General features: G+C 47.8%; 1 protein-coding gene and 1 long non-coding RNA gene across 2 annotated transcripts; both read left to right on the top strand.

Annotated features, from left to right (window-relative positions):
* Positions 1–10,602: 10,602 nt before the first annotated feature.
* LOC141148424 (uncharacterized) lies at positions 10,603–21,007 on the top strand. Its single transcript, XR_012245204.1, has 2 exons — positions 10,603–10,905; positions 20,536–21,007. It is a non-coding gene; the product is annotated as an uncharacterized lncRNA (long non-coding RNA).
* Positions 21,008–23,403: 2,396 nt separating this feature from the next.
* On the top strand, positions 23,404–27,538 carry UBE2T (ubiquitin conjugating enzyme E2 T). Its single transcript, XM_073635920.1, has one exon. The coding sequence runs from the start codon at positions 23,517–23,519 to the stop codon at positions 24,075–24,077; it is 561 nt and encodes a 186-aa protein (XP_073492021.1). The 5' UTR covers positions 23,404–23,516; the 3' UTR covers positions 24,078–27,538.
* The last annotated feature ends 196 nt before the right edge of the window (positions 27,539–27,734 follow it).

Below are 27,734 nucleotides of genomic sequence, written 5' to 3'. Positions count from 1 at the left end.
TATGGGGGCACCTGAGCCGAGTCACAGCTCCGTGTGTCCATTTAGACACGGAGCCTTGGTTCGGCCCGCCCCCTTTCTCTCCTGATTGACTAACTGACTTTGATTGACAGCAGTGGGAGGCTATGGCGCTGCTGCTGTGTCTAAGCCAATCAGGAGGAGAATCCTGGATGGCTGAGGAACTTGTGGAGACATCGCTGGAGAGAGAAGGGGCTCAGGGTAAGTATTAGAGGGGCTGGGGAGGATGCTACACACAAAAGGTTTTGTGTGTAGCAGCCTTCTGTCTTTACAACCCCTTTAAAGCGGACCTCCCCCAAAAAGGGGCAGTTCCGCTTTTTCCGCCTCCTCCCTCCCTCCTCAAACACTTTTGGAACCTTTTTTTTGGGGGAGAGAAGTGGGTACCTGGTTTTGACAGGTGCCCGCTCCCACTTCCACCCTGATCGCCTAGGCTAGTGATGGTGAACCTCGGCACCCCAGATGTTTTGGAACTACATTTCCCATGATGCTCATGCACTCTGCAGTGTAGTTGAGTATCATGGGAAATGTAGTTCCAAAACATCTGGGGTGCCGAGGATCGCCATCTCTGGCCCAGGCGATCCGAGCAGACATTCACCCCCCCACCTTCATCCACAGCCTTCTGGGAAACACCACAGGTATCAGAAGACTGCGCGTGCACAGTGGACAGCTGGCTGTGAAGCTGGCACCGGGGACCCCAAAGACCGGTGGGGAACTGGCTCAGGTGAGGACAGCACTGGATCCCTGGACAGGTAAGTGTTCTTATATTACAAGTTAGCAGCTACAGTATTTGCAGTAACTGACTTGAAATTTTTTTTGGGGGGAGACTGAAGCTCCTCTTTAACCAATTCAGCTCCAGAAGATTTACCCCCCCCTTCATGACCAGGCCATTTTTTTGCGATACGGCACTGCGTTACTTTAACTGACAATTGCGCAGTCGTGCATCACTGTACACAAATAAAATTGATGTCCTTTTTTTTCCCCCCACAAATAGAACTTTCTTTTGGTGGTATTTGATCACCTCTGCGTTTTTATTTTTTGTGCTATAAACAAAAAAAGAACGACAATTTTGAAAAAATTTTTTTTTTTTACTTTCTGCTATAAACATTCCCAATAAAAAAATGTAAAAAATCGAATTTCTTCATCAATTTAGGCCAACGTGTATTCTGTCACAAAAAAAAAAAAGATCGCAATAGGTGTATATTAATTGGTTTGCGCAAAAGTTTACAAACTATGGGATATTTTTAGGGACTTTTTATTTTTTAAAATATTTTTTACTAGTAATGGCGGCGATCAGCGATTTTTAGTGGGGCTGCGACATTGTGGCGGACAAATCTGACACGGATGCCGCATACACACGACCAGACTTTTCGACCAAACTGGTCCGACGGAACGAATCCGTCGGACAATTCGATCGTGTGTGGGCTCCATCGGACCTTTTCTGTCGAAAAACCTGTCGGACTTTAGAAATAGAACGTGTTTCAATTCCTTCCGACAGACTCGAGTCCGATCGAAAAATCTGTTCGTCTGTATGCTAGTCCGACGGACCAAAAAAGGACGCTAGGGCAGCTATTGGCTACTGGCTATGAACTACCTTATTCTAGTCCAGTCGTACGTCATCACGGTCGAAACGATCGGACTTTGGTGTGATCGTGTGTAGGCAAGTCTGTTTTGTTGGAACTCCGTCGAAAAGTTCTTTGGAGTTCAGTCAGATGAAAAGTCCGCTCGTGTGTACGCGGCATAAGGGGTTCATTTACTAAAGGCATTTTGCAAGTGCAGTTGCTTCAGAGCTTAGTAAATGAGGTAAAGGTTTGCAAAGAATACCCAATCATGTGCAAGGAAAAAAAAAATGCATTTTTGTGATTGGATGATGGAAGTCATCAGAGCTACTGCTCATTTACTAAGCTCTGGAGCAACTGCACTTTGCAAAGTGCACAGGGGTCAATTTACGAAAGGCAAATCCACTTTGCACTACAAGTGCACTTGGAAGTGCAGTCACTGTAGATCTGAGGGGAAGATCTGAAATGAGGGGAAGCTCTGCTGATTCTATCATCCAATCATGTTCAAGCTAAAATGCTGTTTTTTTTATTTTTCTTGCATGTCCCCCTCGGATCTACAGTGACTGCACTTCCAAGTACACTTGTAGTGCAAAGCAGATTTGCCTTTAGTAAATTGACCCCTAAGTGACACTTTTTGGGGACCATTGACACCAATAGATTGATCAGTGCTGAAAAAAATGCACTGTCACTTTATAAATGACACTGGAAGAGAAGGGTTTAAAGCGGAGCGCCACCGAAAAATTTTTTTTTTAAAAGTCAGCAGCTACAAATACTGCAGCTGCTGACTTTTAAAACATGGACACTTACCTGTCCAGGGCGCCCGCGATGTCGGCACCCGAGACCGAAGCGTCTCTCCGTCCTCGGGTGCTGCCGCCTCCATCTTCGGTAAGGGAATCAGGAAGTGAAGCCGTGCGGCTTCACTTCCCGGTTCCCTACTGCGCATGCGTGAGTCGCGCAGCGCAATACGGATGGTCCCTGCTGCCTCTGGGACCCGTGTGTTTCCCAGCAGGCAGCGGGGAGGGAGCAGGAAGTGGCGTAAATAAGCGCAGATTCTGCGGCTATCTATGCCGGAAGTGGGTACAGATACCTGTAATATACAGGTATCTGTACCCCCCTCCCCCCTGAAAGGTGCCAACTGTGTCACCGGAGGGGGGGAGGAATCTGATGAGTGGAAGTTCCACTTTTGGGTGGAACTCCACTTTAACACTAGGGGGCGATCAAGGGGTTAAGTGTGCTCCTAGGGAGTTCTTTCTAACTGTGAGGGGGAGAGGATGCACTGGAGGAGAAGAGAATTCCGTGTTTCAGTTTAGCTCAAACACAAGATCTCTCTTTTACTCCCTGACAGAACAGTGGTGTGCCTTGTTTACATAGGCAGACCGCCATTCTGCCTTTCCTTGGTGGGTCCTGGTGGCAATCGCGGCCGCCGGACCCGCTGATTGGCTCCTGCTGTGTCCAACCACAGCGGGAGCGGCGTGTGCGCGCTCCCCCCCTAGATCGCGTGCACAAAATCATGTGCAAATGCCCGATTGTGCGCAACCGGGCCGCTCTGCCGCAGTATATATGCGGTGGACGGTCCGGAAGCGGTTAAGCTGGCCACACTGATTGAAATTCAGCCAGTTCAGCAGGGCCTGCCCGAATTTGACCAGTGTATGGCCTTCTCTGCTCAACGGAAGTCGATAGTTTGATCGACTCCTGTTAGAGGGACATGCTGAAAAATGTTTGTCGATCAGCACCTGCAGGCGATTAGCTAGCGTATTCTGATATCGGCAGGTCCTGCTGTTAGAATAAAATGGCTCAGCAGCGACATCCACCTCGCTTGTGTGGATGGTGGGGTCCTTTTGTTTTTTTGTTTTTTTGGTTAAACCCGCTGGCTAGGGTTGCCACCTGTCCGGGATTCACCCGTACAGTCCGGGTTTTTGAAATCATTTGTCTGGGTTTCAGGTGGACTGAAACCCGGACACATTATTCAGACTGGGCTGTGGGGCTCCCCAGGTAGCCAAGATTGCCACACACAAATCTGTTGCCGTTTCGGGAGCTGTGGGCGGCTGTCTGGGGGGCAGGGCGATGATGTCAGCAAGTGCAATTTGGCCACACCCACTATTCACTACAGTATACTACGTGCACCACATTACTACTCTTCTTGGGGCACCCAAAATCTTCGGGTTTGGCTTGAAGAAAAAGTGGCAACCCTACCGCTGGTTGAAAAAAAAAAAAAAGAAGAAATGACCCATCTATAGCCTGCTTTACACAATTGTTGCGGCTCTCTCATTCATTTAACCACATGCCGACCAGCGCGCGCCGATATACGTCGGCACAATGGCAGTTGGGGGCAAATGGGCGTACCTGTACGTCCCCTTCAATTGGCAGGGTTAGCGGGCACACCCGCGCACGCCACATACAGCGGGACCGACGGACAGCGAGTCACGCTGTATGTGGCGCGCACGTGCCCGCTAACCCTGCCAATTAAAGGGGACGTACAGGTGCGCCCATTTGCCCCCAACTGCCATTCTCCCAACAATCGTGTCATGGAGCCGCAGAACGGGGAGATGGAGATGTAAACAAGGCATTTTCCCATTCTGCCTAGTGACATGACAGAGATCACTGCTCTCTGTCATTGGGAGCAGTGATCTCTGTCATGTCAGTGGTACCCCCCCCCCACAGTTAGAATCACTCCCTAGGACACACTTAACCCCTTCATCACCCCCTAGTGTTTAACTCCTTCACTGCTAGTGTCGTTTACACAGTAATCAGTGCATTTTTATAGCACTGATCGCTGTATAAATAACAATGGTCCCAAAATGGTGTCAAAAGTGTCCAATGTGTCCGCCATAATGTCGCAGTCATGATAAAAATCGCAGATCGCCACCATTACTGGTAAAAAAAAAATAATAATAACAAAAATGCCATAACGCTATCCCCTATTGTGTAGACATATACGTTTTGCGCAAACCAATCAATATTTTTTTTTTTACCAAAAATATGTAGAAGAATACATATCGGCCTAAACTGAGTAAAAAATATATTTTTTTATATATTTTTGGGGATATTTACTATAGCAAAAAGTTAAAAATATTGCTTTTTTTTTCAAAATTGTCGCTCTTTTTTTGTTTATAGCGCAAAAAATAAAAACTGCAGAGGTGATCAAATACCACCAAAGGAAAGCTCTATTTGTGGGGAAAAAAAAGACGTCAATTTTGTTTGGGTGCAACGCCGCACGGCCGCGCAATTGTCAGCTAAAGCGACGCAGTGCCGAATCGCAAAAAGTGCTCTGGTCAGGAAGGGGGTAAAATCTTCCAGGGCTGAAGTGGTTAACAAGCTACAGACTCTCCTTGGGGCCCCTTTAGGATGTCCGGGTCCCCTGGGATCGGCCTCTGACCATAAACAAGCTAGAGTGTGGCTACCGACGACGCTTGTTTACAGCTCCACGCGGTTGCCTGAGACCAGTGCCGTCGCTGGGAATGCAGGAGGAAGGGACCTATCAGAGAAAGCGCACCGTACCCTGCGCATGCACAGTGGGGAGCCGGCTGTAAAATAGTCGGCTTCCCGCAGTCAAAATGACGGCACCGGGGATGTGAAGACCAGCGAAGAACCGGCCCCGGTGAAGACAGCTCTGGACTCCAGGCGTCTGTTTCTTAAAAGTCGGCAGCGACAGTATTTGTAGTTGCTGACTTTTATTTTTTATTTTAATGACCATAGTTCTCCTTTTAAGTAGTACTGACAGGGTCTTTTCTCTCCCCCAAGACAGTGACAAGAGAAGCAACAGACTGACAGGCTCATCCCTTTGTCACTCTGCTCTCTCCTCCTATCAGCATGCTCCTTGCAATGTAGCACAACTGACTGTCTATTGCCATGTCTATGCTCTGCTGTACAGAGCCTGGCAAGAGGCCGTGAAATTAAGCTCTTACACTGCCTGGACACATTCAATAATGTAATGCAAAATAATATTAACCACTTGCCGACCGTCTCACGCCGATATACGTCGGTAAAGTGTCACGTTCCCGCAAAAAAAAAAAACCTATGGGTACGTCTTCCCCTTTAAAAGCCACAGCAGGCGCGCCCTCTGCACGGCGGGGGGAACCCAATGCGCGTGGCCCGGCGGGGCGCGATCGCCGCCGGCCACCCGCGTTTGCGGGCACGAGAGCCAGAACGGGGATTTATATATGTAAACACACAAATCCTTCTTCTGACAGGGGGGACGAGACACATCTGTTGTTTGTATCAATAAACGCTTATTGTGATTTTTTTTTACCAAAAATACGTAGAAGAATATATAATCGGCCTAAACTGAGGAAGAAATTTGTTTTTTAAAAACATTTTTGGGAATATTTATTATAGCAAAAAGTATTGTTTTTTTTTTTTTTTCAAAATTGTCGCTTTTTTTTGTTTATAGTGCAAAAAATAAAAACCGCAGAGGCGATCAAATACCACCAAAAGAAAGCTCTATTTCTGGGGAAAAAAGGACATCAATTTTGTTTGGGTAGAGCGTCGCACGACCGCGCAATTGTCAGTTAAAGCGACGCAGTGCCGTATCACAAAAAATGGCCTGGTCAGGAGGGGGCGGGGGGTAAAACCTTCTGGAACTGAAGTGGTTAAGGCAATGCTCCACACTGGATGAATACCAGTCACAGCTAGGGCACACAGAGCCACAAAGTAGCGCAATGCGGTGACATGAATGAAGTGTCACTTTGCACACTTCCATTAATAGTGACAAAAAAGTATCCTTCTCTCTTTGGGGTTGATTTACTAAAGCCAAACAGACTGTGCACTTTGCAAAGTTGCTCCAGAGCTTAGTAAATGAGGTAAAGCTTCACTTTGCAAAGAATACCCAATCACATGCAACTGTTACTAATTCATGTATTTGAATTGTATTGTAGAGTTTGATCTCCCCCTGACAAGTCCCCCTGACGAAGGAACGTATTAGGTCCTGAAACGCGTCGGGCTGTCTGGACTTCATATGTGAATCTATCACCCTAGTCATCAGTGTTTTTATTGATTTGGAAATTGTAAAATTATATATTTGTATACAACTTTTGAATAAATCATTTTTTTTTTTTTACGGTATCTTGCACTTTGTTGCCTTAAAAGTCCCAATTTCCCCAGGAGTGGGGGGGGGGATCTCTTTTTCTATCTATTGCATAAGGGATGTTGGCAACTTAAGCTGATCTAGTTGGGTGTTCTCTCTTTTTATGTTCAATCACATGCAAGGAAAGTAAAAAAAACAGCATTTTTGCTTGCAAATGATTGGATAAGGGAAGTCATCAGAGCTTCTGCTCATTTACTAAGCTCTGGAGCAACTGCACTTGCACAGTCTATTTGCCTTTAGTAAATCAACCCTACTGTTTTGCTTCCTCTGTGTGAAATCCCTGGTGTTGCTGCCAGTACCCTTGCTTTCCTATGAAAAACTGACCACACTAGGCGGAAGAGCACCACCTGCTCCCCTCCAATGATCAGTCTAGTCCTGCTCACGACCCCCCCCCGGGTAGGGTTGCCGCCTGTCCAGGATTCACCCGGACAGTCTGGGTTTTTGAAATCATGTGTCCGGGTTTCAGGTGGACTGAAACCTGGACACATTATTCAGACTGGGCTGTGTGGCTCCCCAGGTAACTAAGATTGCCACACACAAATCTGTTGCCGTTTCGGGAAATGTGGGCGGCTGTCTGGGGGGCAGGGCGATGATGTCAGCAAGTGCAATTTGGCCACACCCACTATTCACTACAGTATGCTACGTGCACCACATTACTACTCTTCTTGGGGCCCCCAAAGGTGTGCCAGGCTGCTAAAATGTTCGGGTTTGGCTTGAAGAAAAAGTGGCAACCCTACCGCTGGTTGAAAAAAAAAAAAAAAGAAGAAATGACCCATCTATAGCCTGCTTTACACAATTGTTGCGGCTCCTCCATTCATTTAACCACATGCTGACTGCTGCACGACGCTATACGACGGTAGAATGGCAGTCGAATCATGTGTCCGGGTTTCAGTCCACCTGAAACCCGGACACGTTATTCAGACCAGGCTGTGGCTCCCCAAGTAACCAGGATAGTCATACACAAATCTGTTGCCGCTGCGGGCAGCTGTTTGGGGGCAGGTTTGGCATCACTGAAGGGTGGGGCGATGATGTCAGCAAGAGCAATTTGGCCACACCCACTGGCGCGCCCTGTGCGCTACATTACTACTCCCCTTGGGGCACCCAAATGTGTCCCAGGTATTTTATAATCTTATAGTGTTTACTGCAAAAAAATTTAAAAATTGCCCTGTGCTGCAAAAGTGTTCGGGTTTGGCTTGAAGAAAAGGTGGCAACCCTACCCCCCTTCGGACAGCCATTCACTGGGAAGATCCGTGTGCTGTTTTTCCCCTCCCCCAGCTCTCTTATGCATGTGAGAATAGAAATCATGTGATCACTTATATTTAGGAAAAAAAAAAGGGGGGGGGGGGGGGAGACATTTATATTGTTTTTATATCTATACACAAAGGTTTTGGCTTTCATTTCTATTTGAAACAAAATGGGTTGTTTTACAAAGTGAGGGTTTACATTTACTTTAATACTACTACAGTGATTACAGAGCTGCGTTATTGTGTGGCTCTTATATCCACACCTCCCAACTTTTTTTAAATGGGAATGAGGGACATGTATTAGCAAAATGATGTACCCTGCTTCCCTGAAAATAAGACCTAGCGTGATTGTCGGTGATGGCTGCAATATCAGCCCTACCCCCCAAATAAGCCCTAGTTAAAGTCCTTGTAGGTCTTATTTTCAGGGAAACAGGGTAGGTATAGGACACACCCCCTGCCACGCCTACTTAAAGGAGAATTATACAAAAAAATGATTGGCTAAACCCAAAAGTGCTTTTTTTTTAACCACTACCGTTACTTTATATTGGCCTTTGAATTTTACAAATGCAGCAATTTAGAATTTGGATGAAAGTTTTAGCGCTGGGAAATACTTTTTCAAAGATAAAAAGTGTATTTTATATACATCTATATAGATCAGACCAAAATGAGGGACAAATGAGGAGGAAAGAGGGACGGAGGGACATTGCTCCAAACCAGGGACAGTCCCTTTGAAATCAGGGACAGTCTCTCGAAATCAGGGACAGTCCTTCGAAATCAGGGACAGTCCCTCGAAATCAGGGACAGTCCCTCGAAATCAGGGAAAGTCCCTCGAGATCAGGGACAGTCCTTCAAAATCAGGGAAAGTCCCTCAAAATCAGGGACAGTTCTTTGAAATCAGGGACAGTCCCTCGAAATCAGGGACAGTCCTTTGAAATCAGGGACAGTCCTTTGAAATCAAGGACAGTCCCTCGAAATCAGGGACAGTCCCTCGAAATCAGGGATAGTCCCTCAAAATCAGGGACAGTCCCTCGAAATCAGGGACAGTCCCTCGAAATCAGGGACAGTCCTTCGAAATCAGGGATTGTCTCTTGAAATCAGGGACAGTCCCTCGAAATCAGGGAGTCCCTCGAAATCAGGGACAGTCCCTCGAAATCAGGGACAGTTCTTCGAAATCAGGGATTGTCTCTTGAAATCAGAGACAGTCCTTCAAAATCAGGGACAGTTCCTCGAAATCGGGGACAGTCCCTCGAAATCAGGGACAGTCCCTCGAAATCAGGGACAGTCCTTTGAAATCAGGGACAGTCCTTTGAAATCGGGGACAGTCCTTCGAAATCAGGGAAAGTCCCTCGAAGTTAGGGACAGTCCTTCGAAATCAGGGACAGTCCCTCGAAATCAGGGACAGTCCCTCGAAATCAGGGACAGTCCTTAGAAATCAGGGACAGTCCTTAGAAATCAGGACAGTTGGAAGCTATGATATATCTGCCTGGAGTTCAGCTTTAACCACTTCCCGCCCGCCCTATAGCGGATTGACGTCCGGGAAGTGGTTCTGTTATCCTGACTGGACGTCATATGACGTCCAGCAGGATAACATGCCGCAGCGCGGAGGCTCTTTACCACGTGATCAGCCGTGTCCAATCACGGCTGATCACGCTGTCAATAGGAAGAGCCGTTGATCGGCTCTTCCTCACTCGCGTCTGACAGACGCAAGTAGAGGAGAGCCGATCGGCGGCTCTCCTGGCAGGGGGGGTCTGATTGTTTATCAGCGCAGCCCCCCCTCAGATCACCCCACTGGACTACCAGGGATGCCACTAGGACCACCAGGGAAGGGGCAACGTGGATGGCCAGGTATGTACCCCATGGCCATCCACATGTGCCCAATCTGTGCCAATCAGTGCCCACAAATGTGCACTGATTGGCACTATTATGTCCATGATCTGCCCAGCAATGCCCAGATCTGCCCAGCAATGCTTTTTTCAGTGCCACCTGTCATTGCCCATCTGTGCCACCTGTCATTGCCCATCGGTGCCACCTGTCAGTGCCCATCTGTGCCCATCAGTGCCCACCTATCAGTGCCACACATAAGTACCCATCAGTGCCACCCATATATACCAATCAATGCCACCTACGAGTGCCCATCAGTGCCGCCTATGTGTGCCCATCGGTGCCACCTATGAGTGCCCATCAGTGCCGCATACCAGTGCCACCTATCAGTGCCCATCAGTGCCGCCTATCAGTGCCCATCATCAGTGCCCATTAGTGCCACCTCATCAGTGCCCATCAGTGCAGCCATATCAGTGCCCATTATTGAAGGAGAAAACGTACTTATTTACAAAAAAATTTAACAGAAACAAAGAAAAACTTTGTTTGTTGTGCAAAAAATAAAAACCGCAGAGGTGATCAAATACCACCAAAAGAAAGCTCCATTTGTGGGAACAAAATGATAAAAAATTTGTTTGGGTACAGTGTAGCATGACCGCGCAATTGTCATTCAAATTGCAACAGCGCTGAAAGGTGAAAATTGGGCTGGGCGGGAAGGTGTCTAAGTGCCTGGTATTGAAGTGGTTAAATATGTTGCAATGTCCCCCTCCCCCCCCAATCCAGTTCCATTGTACGTGCAGATGTTCATGCAGATGTTCATGTTTAACCCGTCTTGTACTGTACGTTGTATTGTCCTTGTCCGGCACTGGGGACACACCAGCACCACCACAGCTGTGCCTGGACTAGAACCAGAGGCCAACAAAACAGTCTCCTTCTGTGACATCTGATCGATCGGTTGTCAGTCTAGCAGTCCTGCAAGTTTCATCCGGTAGCTCATATAGCTGCAGGCTGTTTGCTGACAAGGAAGCGGCAACACCAGCAGTGTAAAGGGTTAATAGTCAGGGTTACTACCGCTTCCCGCCACTACAATGTTACTTTCAGTTTCCTATATAATATTTTCATTTCCTACATATTCTTCCTTACACTGCGAGCTCCCGATCACAGACGGAGAACTCCCCGGTCATGGCTGGTAAGTACAAAGGACGCTCGCTTCAAGGGATTCCCCCTTTAATTATTAGACTTCAAGTAGAGGATCTGATCTTTCAGTTAGGTAAACATAGTTTTGTCCCCCCCTCCGACTAAGTACACTTCCCAGCAGGGCGTATTTACAGAACCGTATGAGGAAGTGAAACATATTAGTGTTGTCAGCTCTTAAAGCGATTGTAAAAGTAAAAAAATATAAAAGTAAATAACAAACATTTTATGGAATTGCACAGAGCAGCCATGTACCTCCTCTTCTTGGGTCCCCGGCTGGCGCTCCTGGCCCCTCCTCTCTACCCGTTTCCCATTGGGGTACCCGTGCAGGGCTCGCTCCTGAGCCTTGCTGCTGTGTCCATTGACACAGACAGCGGGACTCGGCCCCACCCCCCTCCGTCACTGGCTTTGATTGACAGCATTGGAAGCCAATGTGCCCCAGCAAAGCCAGTGAGACCCAGAATTGAGGGGAGAGAAGAGCTGCAGATGTGCACAGCGCTGGATCGAATGAGGGCTCAGGTAAGTAAAAGGGGGGGGGGTTGCTGATGCCTAAACATTTTTTTATCTTCAAGAGGGTGTGTCGTCCCCCCTTACAAATAATGTGGCTGCTGACTTTTTATATTGGGGGACTTACCTGTCCAGACATCCAGCAGTGTCCTCACCTGAGCTGATTCTTGAATCGGCTCTCGGGTGCTGGCGCCGCCATCTTGGCTACGGGAACCAGCAGTGAAGCCTTGTGGCTTCACCATAGCTCCCAACTGTCCCTGATTTCGAGAGACTGTCCCTGGTTTGGAGCAATGTCCCTCTGTCCCTCATTTCTCCTCATTTGTCCCTCATTTTGGTCTGATCTATATAGATGTATATAAAATGCACTTTTTATCTATCAAAAAGTGTTTTCCAGCGATAAACCTTTCATCCAAATTCTAAATTGCTGCATTTGTAGATTTCAAAAGCCAATATAAAGGAATAGTAGTGGTAAAAAAGCACTTGTGGGTTTACACAATCTTGTTTTTTTGTACAATTCTCCTTTAAGGGGGCGTGGCAAGGGGCGTGTCCTATGCCTGCATACTTTTGCTGATAGGTGTCCCTCATTCCCATCTCAAAAGGTTGGGAGGTATGGCTTCACAGCCAGTTTCCTAATGTGCACTGCGCAAATCGCGCTGCGGTCTGTCAATGGGCCGGTTGTGGGGGGCGAACTTCTGGCTCACCTGGCTGCAGCAATCTGAGCCAGAAGTGGGAGCGGGTACCTGTCAAAAATAGGTACCCCCTCCACCCTTTCCCCAAAAGGTGCCAAATGTGGCAGCAGAGGAGGAAAGGAGGCAGACAAGCAGAGCTTCCCCTTTTGGTTAGGTCCCATTTACACTTGGTCTTTTTTCAGGCATTTTTTTTTTTTTGCCCATTTCGGTTGCAAGAATATTTTTTTAGACAATGGAAATCTAGTTATTAGGCAAGAAAACATGCAAAAAATGTGTTTTTTAGGCTCTCCCATTGTGGGCTAACAGGACAATGACATCACAATCTTCTCCTTGTCCAATCACATTTTAACCCCTGTGATCGCTTTGGTAAATGTTTGGACATTATTTTGTAGATCCAGGGTGTGCTGGCGATATATGCTTTTAAGCGCAAAGATTTTCACTTAACTATATCTCGCAATAGCCACAAAGGATATAAAACCAATTTGTGCATGCCATATAAACCCAGATATTACATTGTAAATGTTGCAGTGAGATCATAGCTGTGCTATACATAGCAGAGCTGTGGGAGGGGCCCAGCGGCCCCACCCACTACAGGTTGCCTGCATAAAACTACAGAAGGGGGCGGAGACAAGACCGGTCACCCTGCACAAGAAGAGAGAGCAGCAGTGAGCGGTCTTTATTACAGGAAGTCTCACACTGGATTACTGCACAAATCTGGAAGAAATACAGAAAGTTTCCCCAAGGCGTCTATTTATACAATTGCTGTGCAAATGTCTCAAGCATCTTCACAGTTGTCAAAAATAAATAAATAAATAAAACCAGCAAAATGTGTGTCATATGTTTACTTCCTATGATCATCGGCTCCACCTACTGGACATAATTGGAGTATTTCAGGAAAATACCGTATTAGGAAATACTGCTACATATAGATGGAGCTGATGATCACAGGAAGTAAACATATAACACAAATGATGCTTTTTTTTGTTTGAAGACTGTAAAGATGCTTGAGACATTTGTATACTGAATTTGTTATTGTTTTATAACACCCCTTTGTGAGCTCTGTGTGTTTCTTCCAGATCTGTGCAGTAATCGTGTGTTCCCGTAATAGGTTGCCACCTCATCCCTTTAAGGCTATGGTTACACTAATCCGACACGAAAGTAGTACGACTTCTGATCTGACTTTGCATTGTGACTTCATGTCCGACTTTCATGCGACTTCAATGAACGGGATCCCACCATACCAGGCCCTTTGAGCCTGGTATAAATCATGAGGGGGAACCCCACGGCAAAATTGAAAACAATGGCGTGGGGTCCCCCCAAAATTCATAGCAGACCCTTATCCAAGCATACAACCCGGCAGGTCAGGAAAGAAGGAAGGACGAGTGAGCACCCCCCCTGGACAATACCAGGCCACATGCCCTCAACATGGGGGGAGGTGCTTTGCATGTTGATGGGGACAAGGGCCTCTTCCCGACAACCATGGGCGGTGGTTGTGGGGGTCTGAGGGCAGGGGGCTTATCGGAATCTGGAATCCCCCAGATCCTGCCCCACCTTGTGAATGAGTATGAGGTACATTGTATCCCTACCCATTTACCTAAAAGAAGAAGTGTAATGTTAGAAAAAACAAAGATAGGGTTTTAGACAAGTTCTTTAATAATTAAATGAATGTCCCCTGTCATAGCTCCAAGGTGTCTTCTTCCTCTGGTCTTCTGCCTTCGCTGTCTTCTTTCTCACATCTTCTCCCCCACTATATTCTTCCTCAGGTTTTCTCACTCCGCTGTCTTCTCCCTCCGGTGATGTCTTCTCCCTTCCCCAAATTCGTTGACTTCTTCCTCCGCCACCCAGGGCCGTCTTTAGCGCAGGGCAGACGGGGCACTTGCCCTGGGCCCAATCTTTGTTGGGGGGCCCGCGCTAGCCGTGAATTGGGGCCCCGATCACAGCTTTGCAGAGCGCACAGAGGACACGGGAGGATGTATTCCTCGCTAGCCAGCTGAGAGAGGCGGGGCCGGGAGCTCCACTGACGCTCTGACCCCGCCCACGTGCAGCCTGTGTACTCGGAAAAGAGCTTCTGTAGTGAGAGCCAGTGATCGGAGTGGGAGTGTCAGTGGAGCTTCCGGCCCCGCCCCCTCTATACTGGCTGGTGAATACAGAGGTCCGGGGGCGGGGCCGGGAGCTCCAATGACACTCCCACTCCGATCACTGGCTCTCACTACAGGCGCTCTATTCCCAGTACACAGGCTGCACGTGGGTCAGTGGAGCTCCCGGCCCCGCCCCTCTCAGCTGGCTAGCGCGGAATACATCCTCCCATGTCCTCTGTGCGCTCTGCAAAGCTGTCATCGGGGCGACCATTCGAGGGTGATGTGGGCCACCCAACAAAGCATCAGTGGAGCTCCCAGCTGCTTTAGTGAGAGCAGAGAGTGGAAGCCCCGCCCACAGTCCTGAATGTATGTAGTGTTTGGCTGGCCAGGTATGTCCTTACAACCATAAAATGCCTGACTGTTTAAACCCTGAGCTGTGTTATTTAACTGTAAAGCTGTGCATTGCTGAAAGTTCTCTGACCATCTCCTGTATAATGTCTGCAGTCTCTGAGTGTCTCCTGCAGTATGTCCGCAGTCTCTAATTGTCTCCTGCAGTATGTCCGCAGTCTCTGAGTGTCTCCTGCAGTATGTCCGCAGTCTCTGATTGTCTCCTGCAGTATGTCCGCAGTCTCTGAGTGTCTCCTGCAGTATGTCCGCAGTCTCTGATTGTCTCCTGCAGTATGTCCGCAGTCTCTGATTGTCTCCTGCAGTATGTCCGCAGTCTCTGATTGTCTCCTGCAGTATGTCCGCAGTCTCTGAGTGTCTCCTGCAGTATGTCCGCAGTCTCTGAGTGTCTCCTGCAGTATGTCCGCAGTCTCTGATTGTCTCCTGCAGTATGTCCGCAGTCTCTGATTGTCTCCAGCAGTATGTCCGCAGTCTCTGATTGTCTCCTGCAGTATGTCCGCAGTCTCTGATTGTCTCCTGCAGTATGTCCGCAGTCTCTGATTGTCTCCTGCAGTATGTCCGCAGTCTCTGATTGTCTCCTGCAGTATGTCCGCAGTCTCTGATTGTCTCCTGCAGTATGTCCGCAGTCTCTGATTGTCTCCTGCAGTATGTCCGCAGTCTCTGATTGTCTCCTGCAGTATGTACACAGTGTCTGATTGTCTCCTGCAGTATGTACACAGTCTCTGTCTCCTGCAGTATGTACACAGTCTCTGATTGTCTCCTGCAGTATGTCCGCAGTCTCTGATTGTCTCCTGCAGTATTTCCGCAGCCTCTGATTGTCTCCTGCAGTATTTCCGCAATCTCTGATTGTCTCCTGCAGTATGTACACAGTCTCTGATTGTCTCCTGCAGTATGTCCGCAGTCTCTGATTGTCTCCTGCAGTATGTACACAGTCTCTGATTGTCTCCTGCAGTATTTCCGCAGTCTCTGATTGTCTCCTGCAGTATGTCCGCAGTTTCTGATTGTCTCCTGCAGTATGTACACAGCCTCTGATTGTCTCCTGCAGTATTTCCGCAGCCTCTGATTGTCTCCTGCAGTATTTCCGCAGCCTCTGATTGTCTCCTGCAGTATTTCCGCAGCCTCTGATTGTCTCCTGCAGTATTTCCGCAGTCTCTGATTGTCTCCTGCAGTATGTACACAGTCTCTGATTGTCTCCTGCAGTATTTCCGCAGTCTCTGATTGTCTCCTGCAGTATGTCCTCAGTCTCTGATTGTCTCCTGCAGTATGTCCGCAGTCTGTGTTAATCTCCTGCAGTATGTCCGCAGTCTCTGATTGTCTCCTGCAGTATGTCCGCAGTCTCTGTTAATCTCCTGCAGTATGTCCGCAGTCTCTGATTGTCTCCTGCAGTATGTCCGCAGTCTCTGATTGTCTCCTGCAGTATGTCCGCAGTCTCTGATTGTCTCCTGCACTATGTCCGCAGTCTCTGATTGTCTCCTGCACTATGCCCGCAGTCTCTGATTGTCTCCTGCACTATGTCCGCAGTCTCTGATTGTCTCCTGCACTATGTCCGCAGTCTCTGATTGTCTCCTACAGTATGTACATAGTCTCTGATTGTCTCCTGCAGTATGTCCGCAGTCTCTGGTAATCTCCTGCAGTATGTCCGCAGTCTCTGGTAATCTCCTGCAGTATGTCCGCAGTCTCTGGTAATCTCCTGCAGTATGTCCGCAGTTTCTGATTGTCTCCTGCAGTATGTACACAGTCTCTGATTGTCTCCTGCAGTATTTCCGCAGTCTCTGATTGTCTCCTGCAGTATTTCCACAGTCTCTGATTGTCTCCTGCAGTATGTCCGCAGTCTCTGATTGTCTCCTGCAGTATGTCCGCAGTCTCTGTTAATCTCCTGCAGTATGTCCGCAGTCTGATTGTCTCCTGCAGTATGTACACAGTCTCTGATTGTCTCCTGCACTATGTCCGCAGTCTCTGATTGTCTCCTGCACTATGTCCGCAGTCTCTGATTGTCTCCTGCACTATGTCCACAGTCTCTGATTGTCTCCTGCAGTATGTCCGCAGTCTCTGGTAATCTCCTGCAGTATGTCCGCAGTCTCTGATTGTCTCCTGCAGTATGTGTATTAATGTGCCCCTTTACTTGCTCAGCAAACAGTAGTGATTTGCTTTAATCTCTAGCAACCAATCAGTAAGTGCTAATGATGTGCTGTAACCCCTAGCAACCAATTAGTGAGAGCTAATAATGTACAGTAACCTCTAGCAACCAATCGGCAAGCAGAAATTATGTGTTGTAACCTCTAGAAACCAGCCATTGAGCAGTAATGATAGGCTGTAACCTCTGGCAAACAATTGCAATCGCTGCGTGATCTGCTGCAGTAAACTGATTTTGAGTCTACCGGCTATTTTTTTAATGTCTCAGAATGGAGGGGGGGCCCCAAGAAAATGTTTGCCCAGGGCCCAATCAAAATTAAAGACGGCCCTGCCGCCACCAACCCTCTCAAAATAATAAAAAACAATGCTGCTCCAATGCTGGCTTCCACTGTTATGTCAGTGACAGTGTCTGCCAGTTCTTATATAGCTATGGGGCGTGGCTATTTGATTACGCCACTGAAGGGTATGGTATGATCCCGAGGGGGAACCCTGCGAAGGTTTTTTTTTTTCAATTTTGGTGCGCGGTTCCCCCTTAAGTTCCTCAGAGCACAAGTTGCGTGCCACAAGTCGGATCAGTTGAGATAATGATCCTGACTTAAATTGAAATCAATGGGCTGAAATCATGCCCAATTCGGACCAAAGTAGTGCAGGAAGCATTTTCAAAGTCAGACCGACACAAGTCGGAACAGTTAAGATGGCAACGTTCCATAGTTCCACCTGCTACCCACCTCCAAGCAACGTTCCTTGGTTCCACCCCCTACCCAACTCCAAGCAACGTTCCTTGGTTCCACCCCCTACCCACCTCCAAGCAACGTTCCTTGGTTCCAACTGCTACCCACCTCCAAGCAACGTTCCTTGGTTCCTCCCCTACACACCTCCAAGCAAATGTTCCTTGGTTCCACCCCCTACCCACCTCCAAGCAAACGTTCCTTGGTTCCACCCCGTACCAAGCTCCAAGCAACGTTCCTTGGTTCCACCTGCTACCCACCTCCAAGCAACGTCCCTTGGGTCCACCCTCTACCCACCTCCGAGTACCGCCCCTTTCAGAGAATGCAAAACCAAGCATCTTTTTGTGGTGCTAAGTAATTAGTATGGAATTTGTTAATGATAACAAGAAAAGCAGTAAAATAGATCCCCCGCAGCCGGCAACAATATCTCCCCCCTCCCCTAGCAACAATAGATCCCCCTGCAACAAAATTCCCCTCCAGCAAAAATAGACCCCCCAGCAGTTAGAAACAATGGATCCCTTTCTCAACAGTAAATCCCTCTCAGCACCAATTGAAGAACATAAGACTCCCCAGAAACAACAAAGCTACTCGCAACAACAGATCCCCAACAGCGACAAAAGACCCCAAGAAGACAGCATCAATAGATCCTCCAGCACACCCCATCCCTTACATATATTCAGTGCTGTTCCCCCACATTCCCATAAGAAAAGCCATATTTACTATAATATATATATATATATATATATATATACACACAGTGGGGGCGGTAAGTATTCAGACCCCCTTAAATTTTTCACTCTTTGTTATATTGCAGCCATTTGCTAAAATCATTTAAATTAATTTTTTTCCTCATTAATGTACACACAGCACCCCATATTGACAGGAAAAACACAGAATTGTTGACATTTTTGCAGATTTATTAAAAAAAGAAAAACTGAAATATCACATGGTCCTAAGTATTCAGACCCTTTGCTGTGACACTCATATATTTAACTCAGGTGCTGTCCATTTCTTCTGATCATCCTTGAGATGGTTCTACACCTTCATTTGAGTCCAGCTGTGTTTGATTATACTGATTGGACTTGATTAGGAAAGCCACACACCTGTCTATATAAGACCTTACAGCTCACAGTGCATGTCAGAGCAAATGAGAATCATGAGGTCAAATTTACTGCCTGAAAAGCTCAGAGACAGAATTGTGGCAAGGCACAGATCTGGCCAAGGTTACAAAAAAAATTCTGCTGCACTTAAGGTTCCTAAGAGCACAGTGGCCTCCATAATCCTTAAATGGAAGACGTTTGGGACGACCAGAACCCTTCCTAGAGCTGGCCGTCCAGCCAAACTGAGCTATCGGGGGAGAAGAGCCTTGGTGAGAGAGGTAAGGAAAGAACCCAATGATCACTGTGGCTGAGCTCCAGAGATGCAGTCGGGAGATGGGAGAAAGTTGTGGAAAGTCAACCATCACTGCAGCCCTCCACTAGTCGGGGCATTATGGCAGAGTGGCCCGACGGAAGCCTCTCCTCAGTGCAAGACACATGAAAGCCCGCATGGAGTTTGCTAAAAAACACCTGAAGGACTCCAAGATGGTGAGAAATAAGATTCTCTGGTCTGATGAGACCAAGATAGAACTTTTTGGCCTTAATTCTAAGCGGTATGTGTGGAGAAAACCAGGCACTGCACATCACCTGTCCAATACAGTCCCAACAATGAAGCATGGTGTTGGCAGCATCATGCTGTGGGGGTGTGTTTCAGCTGCAGGGACAGGACGACTGGTTGCAATCGAGGGAAAGATGAATGCGGCCAAGTACAGGGATATCCTGGATGAAAACCTTCTCCAGAGTGCTCAGGACCTCAGACTGGGCCGAAGGTTTACCTTCCAACAAGACAATGATCCTAAGCACACAGCTAAAATAACGAAGGAGTGGCTTCACAACTCCGTGACTGTTCTTGAATGGCCCAGCCAGAGCCCTGACTTAAACCCAATTGAGCATCTCTAGAGAGACCTAAAAATGGCCGTCCACCAACGTTTACCATTCAACCTGACAGAACTGGAGAGGATCTGCAAGGAGGAATGGCAGAGGATCCCCAAATCCAGGTGTGAAAAACTTGTTGCACCTTTCCCAAAAAGACTCATGGCTGTATTCGTTCAAAAGGGTGCTTCTACTAAATACTGAGAAAAGGGTCTGAATACTTAGGACCATGCGATATTTCAGTTTTTCTTTTTTAATACATCTGCAAAAATGTCAACAATTCTGTGTTTTCCTGTCAATATGGGGTGCTGTGTGTACATTAATGAGGAAAAAAAATGAACTTAAATGATTTTAGCAAATGGCTGCAATATAACAAAGAGTGAAAAATTTAAGGGGGTCTGAATACTTTCTGTCCCCACTGTATACACACACACATACACAAACAGGGCTTTTTTTCTCAGAGAATAGGTGCAGGCACTCCTCCCTTCTGAGTCACCCCTTGTCTCCGCCCCCTACCCACCTCCGAGCAACGTCCCTTGGTTCCACTTGCTACCCACCTCCGAGCAACGTCCCTTGGCTCCATCTGCTACCCTCCTCCGAGCAACGCTCCTTGGCTCCACCTGCTACCCACCTCAGAGCAACGTTCCTTGGTTCCACCCCCTGCCCACCTCAGAGCAATGTTCCTTGGTTCCAACTCCTACCCACCTCAGAGCAACGGTCCTTGGTTTCACCCCCTACCCACATCAGAGCAACATTCCTAGGTTCCACTGGCTACCCACCTCCGAGCAACGTTCCTAGGTTCCACCCGCTACCCACCTCCGAGCAAATTCCCTTGGGTCCACACCCTACCCACCTCCCAGTACCGTCCCTTTTTGAGAATACAAAACCAAGCATCATTTGTGGTGCTAAGTAATTAGTATAGAATTTGTTAATGATACCAAGAAAAGCAGTAAAATAGATCCCCCGAAGGAGAAGAGTTTAAGGAAGCATAGATGCTGCAGATTGAAATAGAGAGGTACGGTTGGTGTAGCTGCTATCAATGTCCTATAAATAGTTTAACAACAGCGGAGTTCTCTTTTAATATATCAATACTGCCACTTTTCCTTTATTCGCAGATGGCAGGCACTTTGTGGACAGACATCGAGAGAATCTGATAAGTCGGATGTATGCAGTAGATGGTGTCTTAGATGGTCTTCTGCAAGAAAATCTGCTGAACGATGAACAGTATGACCGAGTGCGGTGCCAGAGCACGTCGCAGGACAAGATGAGAGAGCTGTACAGTTATATACGAGGCTGGGGAAACAACCACAAGGACAGATTATACGAAATTCTACTAAACAGAAACAGGCCGCTCATCCAAGACCTGCTGAGACAAGGGGTCTAAAAAATAGCACCAGGTCTGTTTGTATAGATGTGTTCCTGGGACCAACGTCTGAGTGGGAAGAGTCCATCACATGGGACCATCGGTGACACAGAACCGTCTCTCTGATTAGTTTTCTATCTGTTGTAACGGATATAAAATTATATTTCTAGTACAAAGCCTGGTGTTAAGTTATTTAAAAAATAAAAGCTTTTTAACCACTTCAATACCGGGCACTTTCGCACCTTCCTGCCCAGGGCCATTTTTTAGCTATCAGCGCTGTCACATTTTAAATGATAATTGCGCGGTCATGCTACACTGTACCCAAACTAAATTTTTATCATTTTGTTCCCACAAATAGAGCTTTCCTTTGGTGGCATTTGATCATCTCGGCGGTTTTTATCTTTTGCTAAGACTGAAAATTTGGAGAAAAAAAAAAAAAAAGTCTTTGTTTTTGATATAAAATGTTGTAAATAAGTAAGTTTTCTCCTTCACTGATAAGCTGTAAGCTGCACTGATGGGCACTGATAAGGCGGCACCAATGAGATGGCACTGAAAGGCTGCACTGATGGGTACTTATGGGTGGCACTGATGGGCATTGATAGGCATCACTGGCAGGCATTTTTCAGCTGCCTGGGCACTGATTGGCATTTCCCTGGTGGTCTAGGGTGGCATACCTAGTGGTCCAGTGTGGTGGCCATCTCTGGTGGTCCTCGCGGCATCCTGGTGGTCCTGGGTGGGCATCCAAGAAGGGTGGGGGGCGGCGCTGATAAACAATCAGCACAAACCCCCCCATCAGAATAGCAGCGGATTGGCTCTCCTCTACTCGCCTGTCAGACGTGAGTGAGGAAAAGCCGAATCAACGGCTCTTCCTGTTTACATCGTGATCAGCCGTGATTGGACACGGCTGATCACGTGGTAAAGAGTCTCTGTCAGAGGCTCTTTACCTAGATCGGAGTTGCGGCGTGTCAGACTGACACGCCGCAACAATGATCGCCGCGATGCGCGCCACCCGGGGGGGGGGCGCGCAGCGGCTTGATATCATATGACGTCCGGTCGGGATATCGCAACCACTTGGCCGACGTCATTTTGCTATATGGCGAGCGGCAAGTGGTTAATATATGACAAAAATGAAAAAGGGTAATTTGGGGTTAATTAGAAGTTATAAAGGAACTACAGTAAAGCCTTGGATTGAGAGTAACTTGTTCTGAGAGCATTTTGCAAGACAACCAACATTCTTTTTTTAAATATTGACTTGATATACGAGCGATGTCTTGATATACAAGTAGCGTCACGTCACAACTGAGTATAAAAGACAAGAGAGGCGCCTCTAGGGCCCCCTTCACACTGCCACGACTTCAAAGTCGCGTGATTTTGCGGCCGCGATTTTGACGCAATTTCAGGGAAAGTCAGACCAAAGTAGTACAGGGACTACATTGAAGTCGCACAGATGTGAATGGTACTCATTGGAAATCATGGGGGACGACTTGTGCGGTGTGCTGTGTCAGGCTGGGGTCACACTATCTTCACACACGCGCGGCTCACAGCAGGGGTCCGGTGCTTCTCCTGCTGCAGGGAATCCGCATCCAATTCGCAATAGTGTGAAAACAGCCTTAGGGGAAAAGAAAAAAACATTGTACACTAAATTACCAAAAGTATTGGGACACCTGCCTTCACATGCACAGGACCGAGCCTATTTCTGACCCTTGCTGTTTACAAGTTAAAATCAGTTTTTTCTTTTTTTGCTAGAAAATTACTTAGAACCCCCAAACATTATTTTTTTTTTTTTTTGGCAGCCACCCTAAAGAATAAAATGGAGATCGTTGTAATACTTTATGTCACACCGTATTTGCGCAGCGGCTTAACAAACGCAATTTTTTGGGAAGAAATACACTTTTTTGAATGACAAAATAAGAAAACTGTCAAGTTAGCCCAATTTTTTTCTATGAAATTTTCTATGATGTTACACTGAGTAAATTGATACCCAACATGTCACGCTTCAAAGTTGCGCCCGCTCGTGGAATGGCGACAAACTTGGCACTTAAAAATTTCCATAGGCGATGTTTAAAAATGTCTACAGGGTACCAGTTTTGAGTTAAAGAGGAGGTCCAGTGCTAGAATTATTGCTCTCGCTCTGACAATTGCGGCGATACCTCACATGTGTGGCTTGAACACCGTTTTCATGTATATGGAGAAGGCCTGGCGCACTTCTGCGTGTGAGCTCGGAGGGACGGGACACTTTAAATTTTTTTTTTTCTTATTTCTTTTCTTTTTTTACACTATCCCTTTAAAAAAAATGTCTGGAGCACTTTTATTCCTATTATAAGGAATGTAAACATCCCTTGTAATAGAAAAAAGCATGACAGGACCTCTTTAATGTGAGATCGGGGGTCAAATAGACCTCAGATCTCACATTTACACTCAAAAAAAAAAAGCCTCCGGTCCCCCGGAGCCAAAATGGTTGGGGACCCCTGAAAGACTTTATTCATCATTGTACTTGATTTGATTGTAGCCGTATTTATTCATCATTGTACACACTCTGCTCACTGTCACTATGGTAACTAGGGAGGAGTCACGTGATCACACCTCCCGCCAAAAGGCGTGACGCAAGCCCTTGACATCTCCCGCCACGCTCTGATTGGTCGCTCCAGGCTCACACTCCCAACTCTGATTGGCCGTTGCGCCAGGCGCGCTCCCTGAAGCTCAGCTCTCCCCGGTGCGGTGACAGGACCGGAAATGCAGCGGCAATCCCGCCTGAAGCGGGAGCTCCAGCTCCTCAGCACCGAGCCGCCCTCAGGGGTCAGCTGCTGGCAGTCCGGGGAGCGGATAGACGAGCTCCGGGCCCAGGTGGTGGGCTCCGCCGGGTCCCCGTACGAGGGCGGCGTGTTCAGCCTGGAGATCGCCGTGCCGGAGCGCTACCCGTTCGAGCCGCCCCGGGTGCAGTTCATCACCCCCATCTACCACCCGAACATCGACTCGGCCGGCCGCATCTGTCTGGACATCCTGAAGCCGCCGCCGAAGGGAGCCTGGAGACCGGCGCTGAGCCTCTCCTCCGTCCTCACCTCCGTGCAACTACTGATGAGCGAGCCCAACCCCGAGGACCCGCTCATGGCCGACATCGCCCGGGAGTACAAGTACCACCGCGCCGCCTACACCGCCACCGCCCGCACCTGGACCCAGAGACACGCCGGGGCCCCGGGGGCCACACACAAGAGGGCGGGGCCCGAGAGGGAGGAGCCGAGCAAGAGGCCCTGCCGGGGGGAGGAGCAGGGTGACGTCACGGGGCGGGCTCAGTGATGACCGGCTGGGGGGAGGAGCCTGACTGATGTAACGTGTGCAGCAGAGGAGTCACATGACACTGTTGTCCCCACGTGGCTCCAGAACCAAACAACCCCGCCCACTGATAATGCCCCCGCCCAGCCTGCTCCATCCTGAGTGATGAGACTTGATGTCACAGGAGGGTCTGCCCAATCCAGCTCACCCCCTCTGATCCTGCTCCACCCAGACTGATGATGTCACAGGAGGGCTGCCCAATCCAGCTCACCCCCTCTGATCCTGCCCCACCCTGACTGATGATGTCACAGGAGGGTCTGCCCAATCCAGCTCACCCCCTCTGATCCTGCCCCACCCAGACTGTTGATGTCACAGGAGGGTCTGCCCAATCCAGCTCACCCCCTCTGATCCTGCTCCACCCAGACTGATGATGTCACAGGAGGGCTGCCCAATCCAGCTCACCCCCTCTGATCCTGTCCCACCCTGACTGATGATGTCACAGGAGGGCTGCCCAATCCAAAGCACCGTCTCTGATCCTGTCTCAGCCTGACTGATGATGTCACAGGAGGGCTGCCCAATCCAAAGCACCGTCTCTGATCCTGTCTCACCCTGACTGATGATGTCACAGGAGGGTCTGCCCAATCCAGCTCACCCCCTCTGATCCTGCCCCAGCCTGACTGATGATGTCACAGGAGGGTCTGCCCAATGCAGCTCACCACCTCTGATCCTGTCCCAGCCTGACTGATGATGTCACAGGAGGGTCTGCCCAATGCAGCTCACCACCTCTGATCCTGTCCCAGCCTGACTGATGATGTCACAGGAGGGTCTGCCCAATGCAGCTCACCACCTCTGATCCTGTCCCAGTTGGCCTAAATGGAAGCTTGGTGTCCCCATGTGACTACACAAACACTCTCTGGCTTATCCCTGTTGGTGTCACAGGCTGCTCCACCGTAAATAAGACTGCCTGTGTTATGGAAGGAATAAATGGCTGTCCCCATGTGACTTGAGGACCAAGCTTTGGCTTATATACCTGATGGTCACCTGGCCTGCTCCACCCTCAATGACGGCCTGTCTTATGATGTATCTGGAGGGTATGAATGGCGGACACTGTGCCCATGTGACTCCAGAACCAACTGATCTAGCTTCCCCCTCCGATGGTGTCCCAGCCTGCTCCACCCGGAATTACAGCATTGTCTACATAGCAATCTCTGTCCCCCCATGTGACTTCTGAACCAATCTGCCTTCTCCCTGGTGTGGTGTCCCAAGCTTCTCCACCTTGAATGGCAGCTGCTGTTCCCATGTGACTTCAGAACCAATCTCAGTTGTTCCTGATGGTGTTCCGGCATGCTCCACCCTTTGAATGGCAGGCTGTCATGATGTATCAGGATAGTCCTAATGGGACTCCAGAACTAAACAATCCAGGTTCTCCCTGCATATATCAAAGCGAGTTTCCCCATAGGAAATAATGTAAACTCAGATAATGCGTTCCAGTGCCACTGCTGGTGTATGCAGTACCGCATGTGGCCAGAGGTGCGGGGGGCGCCAGTGACACTCAAATACTGTTCTCTAGTGTCTCTGCACGTCACTGGCGCCCCCCCCGCATCTCTGGCCACATGTGGTACTGCACACCCCAGAGGCTTGAATCCTGCTCGTCTTGCGAAACAATGCTTGCAAATCGAGTCAGCATTTTAAAAAATAAATAATGGCTCATATTGCGGAACGCTCATAAACCGCGTTACTCGCAACCTGAGTTATTACTGTATGTTCCACCCTGAATGACAGCCTGTTATGGAGAGTATAAATGGCAGTCTGTGATTTCTGAACCAAACAATTTCGCTTATTTCTGGTGGTGTCCCAGCATGCTCCACTCTATGACGGCCTGTTACATAATGGCAGTTGCTGTCACCATGTGACTTCTGAAGTAAATACTCTGGCTTATCCCTGATGGTATAAAGCAGGGAAATGCAATTAGTGGACCTCCAGCTGTTGCTAAACTACAAGTCCCATCATGCCTCTGGGTGTCATGCTTGTGGCTCTGAGTCTTGCTATGCCACATGGGAATTGTAGTTCTGCAAAAGCTGGAGGTCCACTAATTGCATATCCCTGATGGTATAAAGCAGGGATATGCAATTAGCGGACCTCCAGCTGTTGCAGAACTACAATTCCCATGAGGCGTAGTAAGACTGACATCCCAGGAGCATGGCACCCAGAGGAAGAGGCATGATGGGACTTGTAGTTTTGCAAAAGCTGGAGGTCCGTTAATTGCATATCTCTGATGGTATAAAGGTAATGGGGATGCTGCTGCAGGTCAGTCCACCCTAATGGGTGCAGGTCCAGCTCCTTCCCTGAAGACCTAATATTCAATATAGTGGATGATCACACTCCAGTAAAATGAACCTCCTGTAAATTTAAAGGTACGACGGGAGAAGTGAGACTTCGAACATGCTTCACACTAGAATGCGTATTAATAGAAAAGTTTGGATTAGTTTGCATTATGTTCGAAGTCTCACTTTGCCCCTGTTTTTGAAAATTATATATATATTTATATTATTATTATTATATTTTATTTTATGGAAGGAATGAAGTGTGTTTTATTGGAGTGTGACCATCCTCTCTATTGAATATTGCCATCCCCTGATGATCCTGGATGACGGCCTGCCCCACGAACCTCCAGAATGGTGGATGAACATCGGCTGACGTCCCCACAGGACTCTAGAGCCAATAATCTCTTCCCTCATGTCCCAGTATACTTTACACCTTGTGAAGTTGCAGGATGTTCTGGCTGCTGGTGACTCTTAACAATCCAGTCTTAGTGATGTCCCAGCATGCACTGCTGTTCCTCATGACCTCACAAGAACAAGTTTATCAGTGCTGGTGACTCTGCATCACCAATCGTCCTATAGTCCGGGGGGGGGGGGTCAGAGAATTTCCTTTAAAACCCATCCTTCGAGAAATATGGAGGTTGTCATTGCTGCCGTACCTTTTGAAAATGCCAGTTGCCTGGCTGTCATGCAGATTTTTCTTGCTTCATTACATTGAATCAGTTATTAAAGTTTGGAACCTGTACTGGTGACGCTGCTAGAGTTTAGAATGTGACACTACAGAAATGGTTTTCTCTGAAAGGGTGGCGGGAGGTTGAATGTATATAGATAATAAAAAATGTTTTATTGATGGTTTATAAAATGTTAATTTATGTCCATGCACGGTTTGCAGTGGAGAGAAATTGTGTGAATATTGTGAACAAAAACATTTCAAGATTAAAGTTTCCTTAATGATATTGTTCTTATAGTTGGACCTCCTATTGAATGTTTTGCTACCATTTACTTTCTTTCATCTCTTCCTCTTCTTCCCATTTTGTCTGTCTGGTTTAAGTCCTGCTTCGAGTTTTTTCTGTTATATTTGTGTCACCCACCCCATCATTTCTTTGTAAGTTCCAAAATAAATAAAATGAGAGAGGAAAAAAAAAAATCGCAAGATGTCACAAATGTATTTTTCTTTTTTTTAGATTTTTGGCCATCTGTGTACTATTGCGGAGATTTCCCTTCCTGGCCCATTGCTGAAACAGGATGTGATGGGAAATGCCTGCATATAAAAGGTCACCAGTGTACCCGTGAATTTGGGATTTACTTTCAGTTTCGATGATACTGGTAATGAGGACAAATAGAGGTCGGATCTCCCTAA

Source organism: Aquarana catesbeiana, linkage group LG06 (genome assembly GCF_042186555.1).
Source record: "Aquarana catesbeiana isolate 2022-GZ linkage group LG06, ASM4218655v1, whole genome shotgun sequence".
NCBI classification, from domain to species: Eukaryota; Metazoa; Chordata; class Amphibia; order Anura; family Ranidae; genus Aquarana; species Aquarana catesbeiana.
Note: the sequence above shows the minus strand (reverse complement) of the source record. Positions and strands in the feature narration are given on the sequence as shown.

What these genes read in the sequence shown, in the direction of transcription:
- UBE2T (XM_073635920.1), top strand. Translation starts at nt 23,517, where the DNA reads ATGCAGCGGCAATCCCGCCTGAAGCGGGAGCTCCAGCTCCTCAGCACC.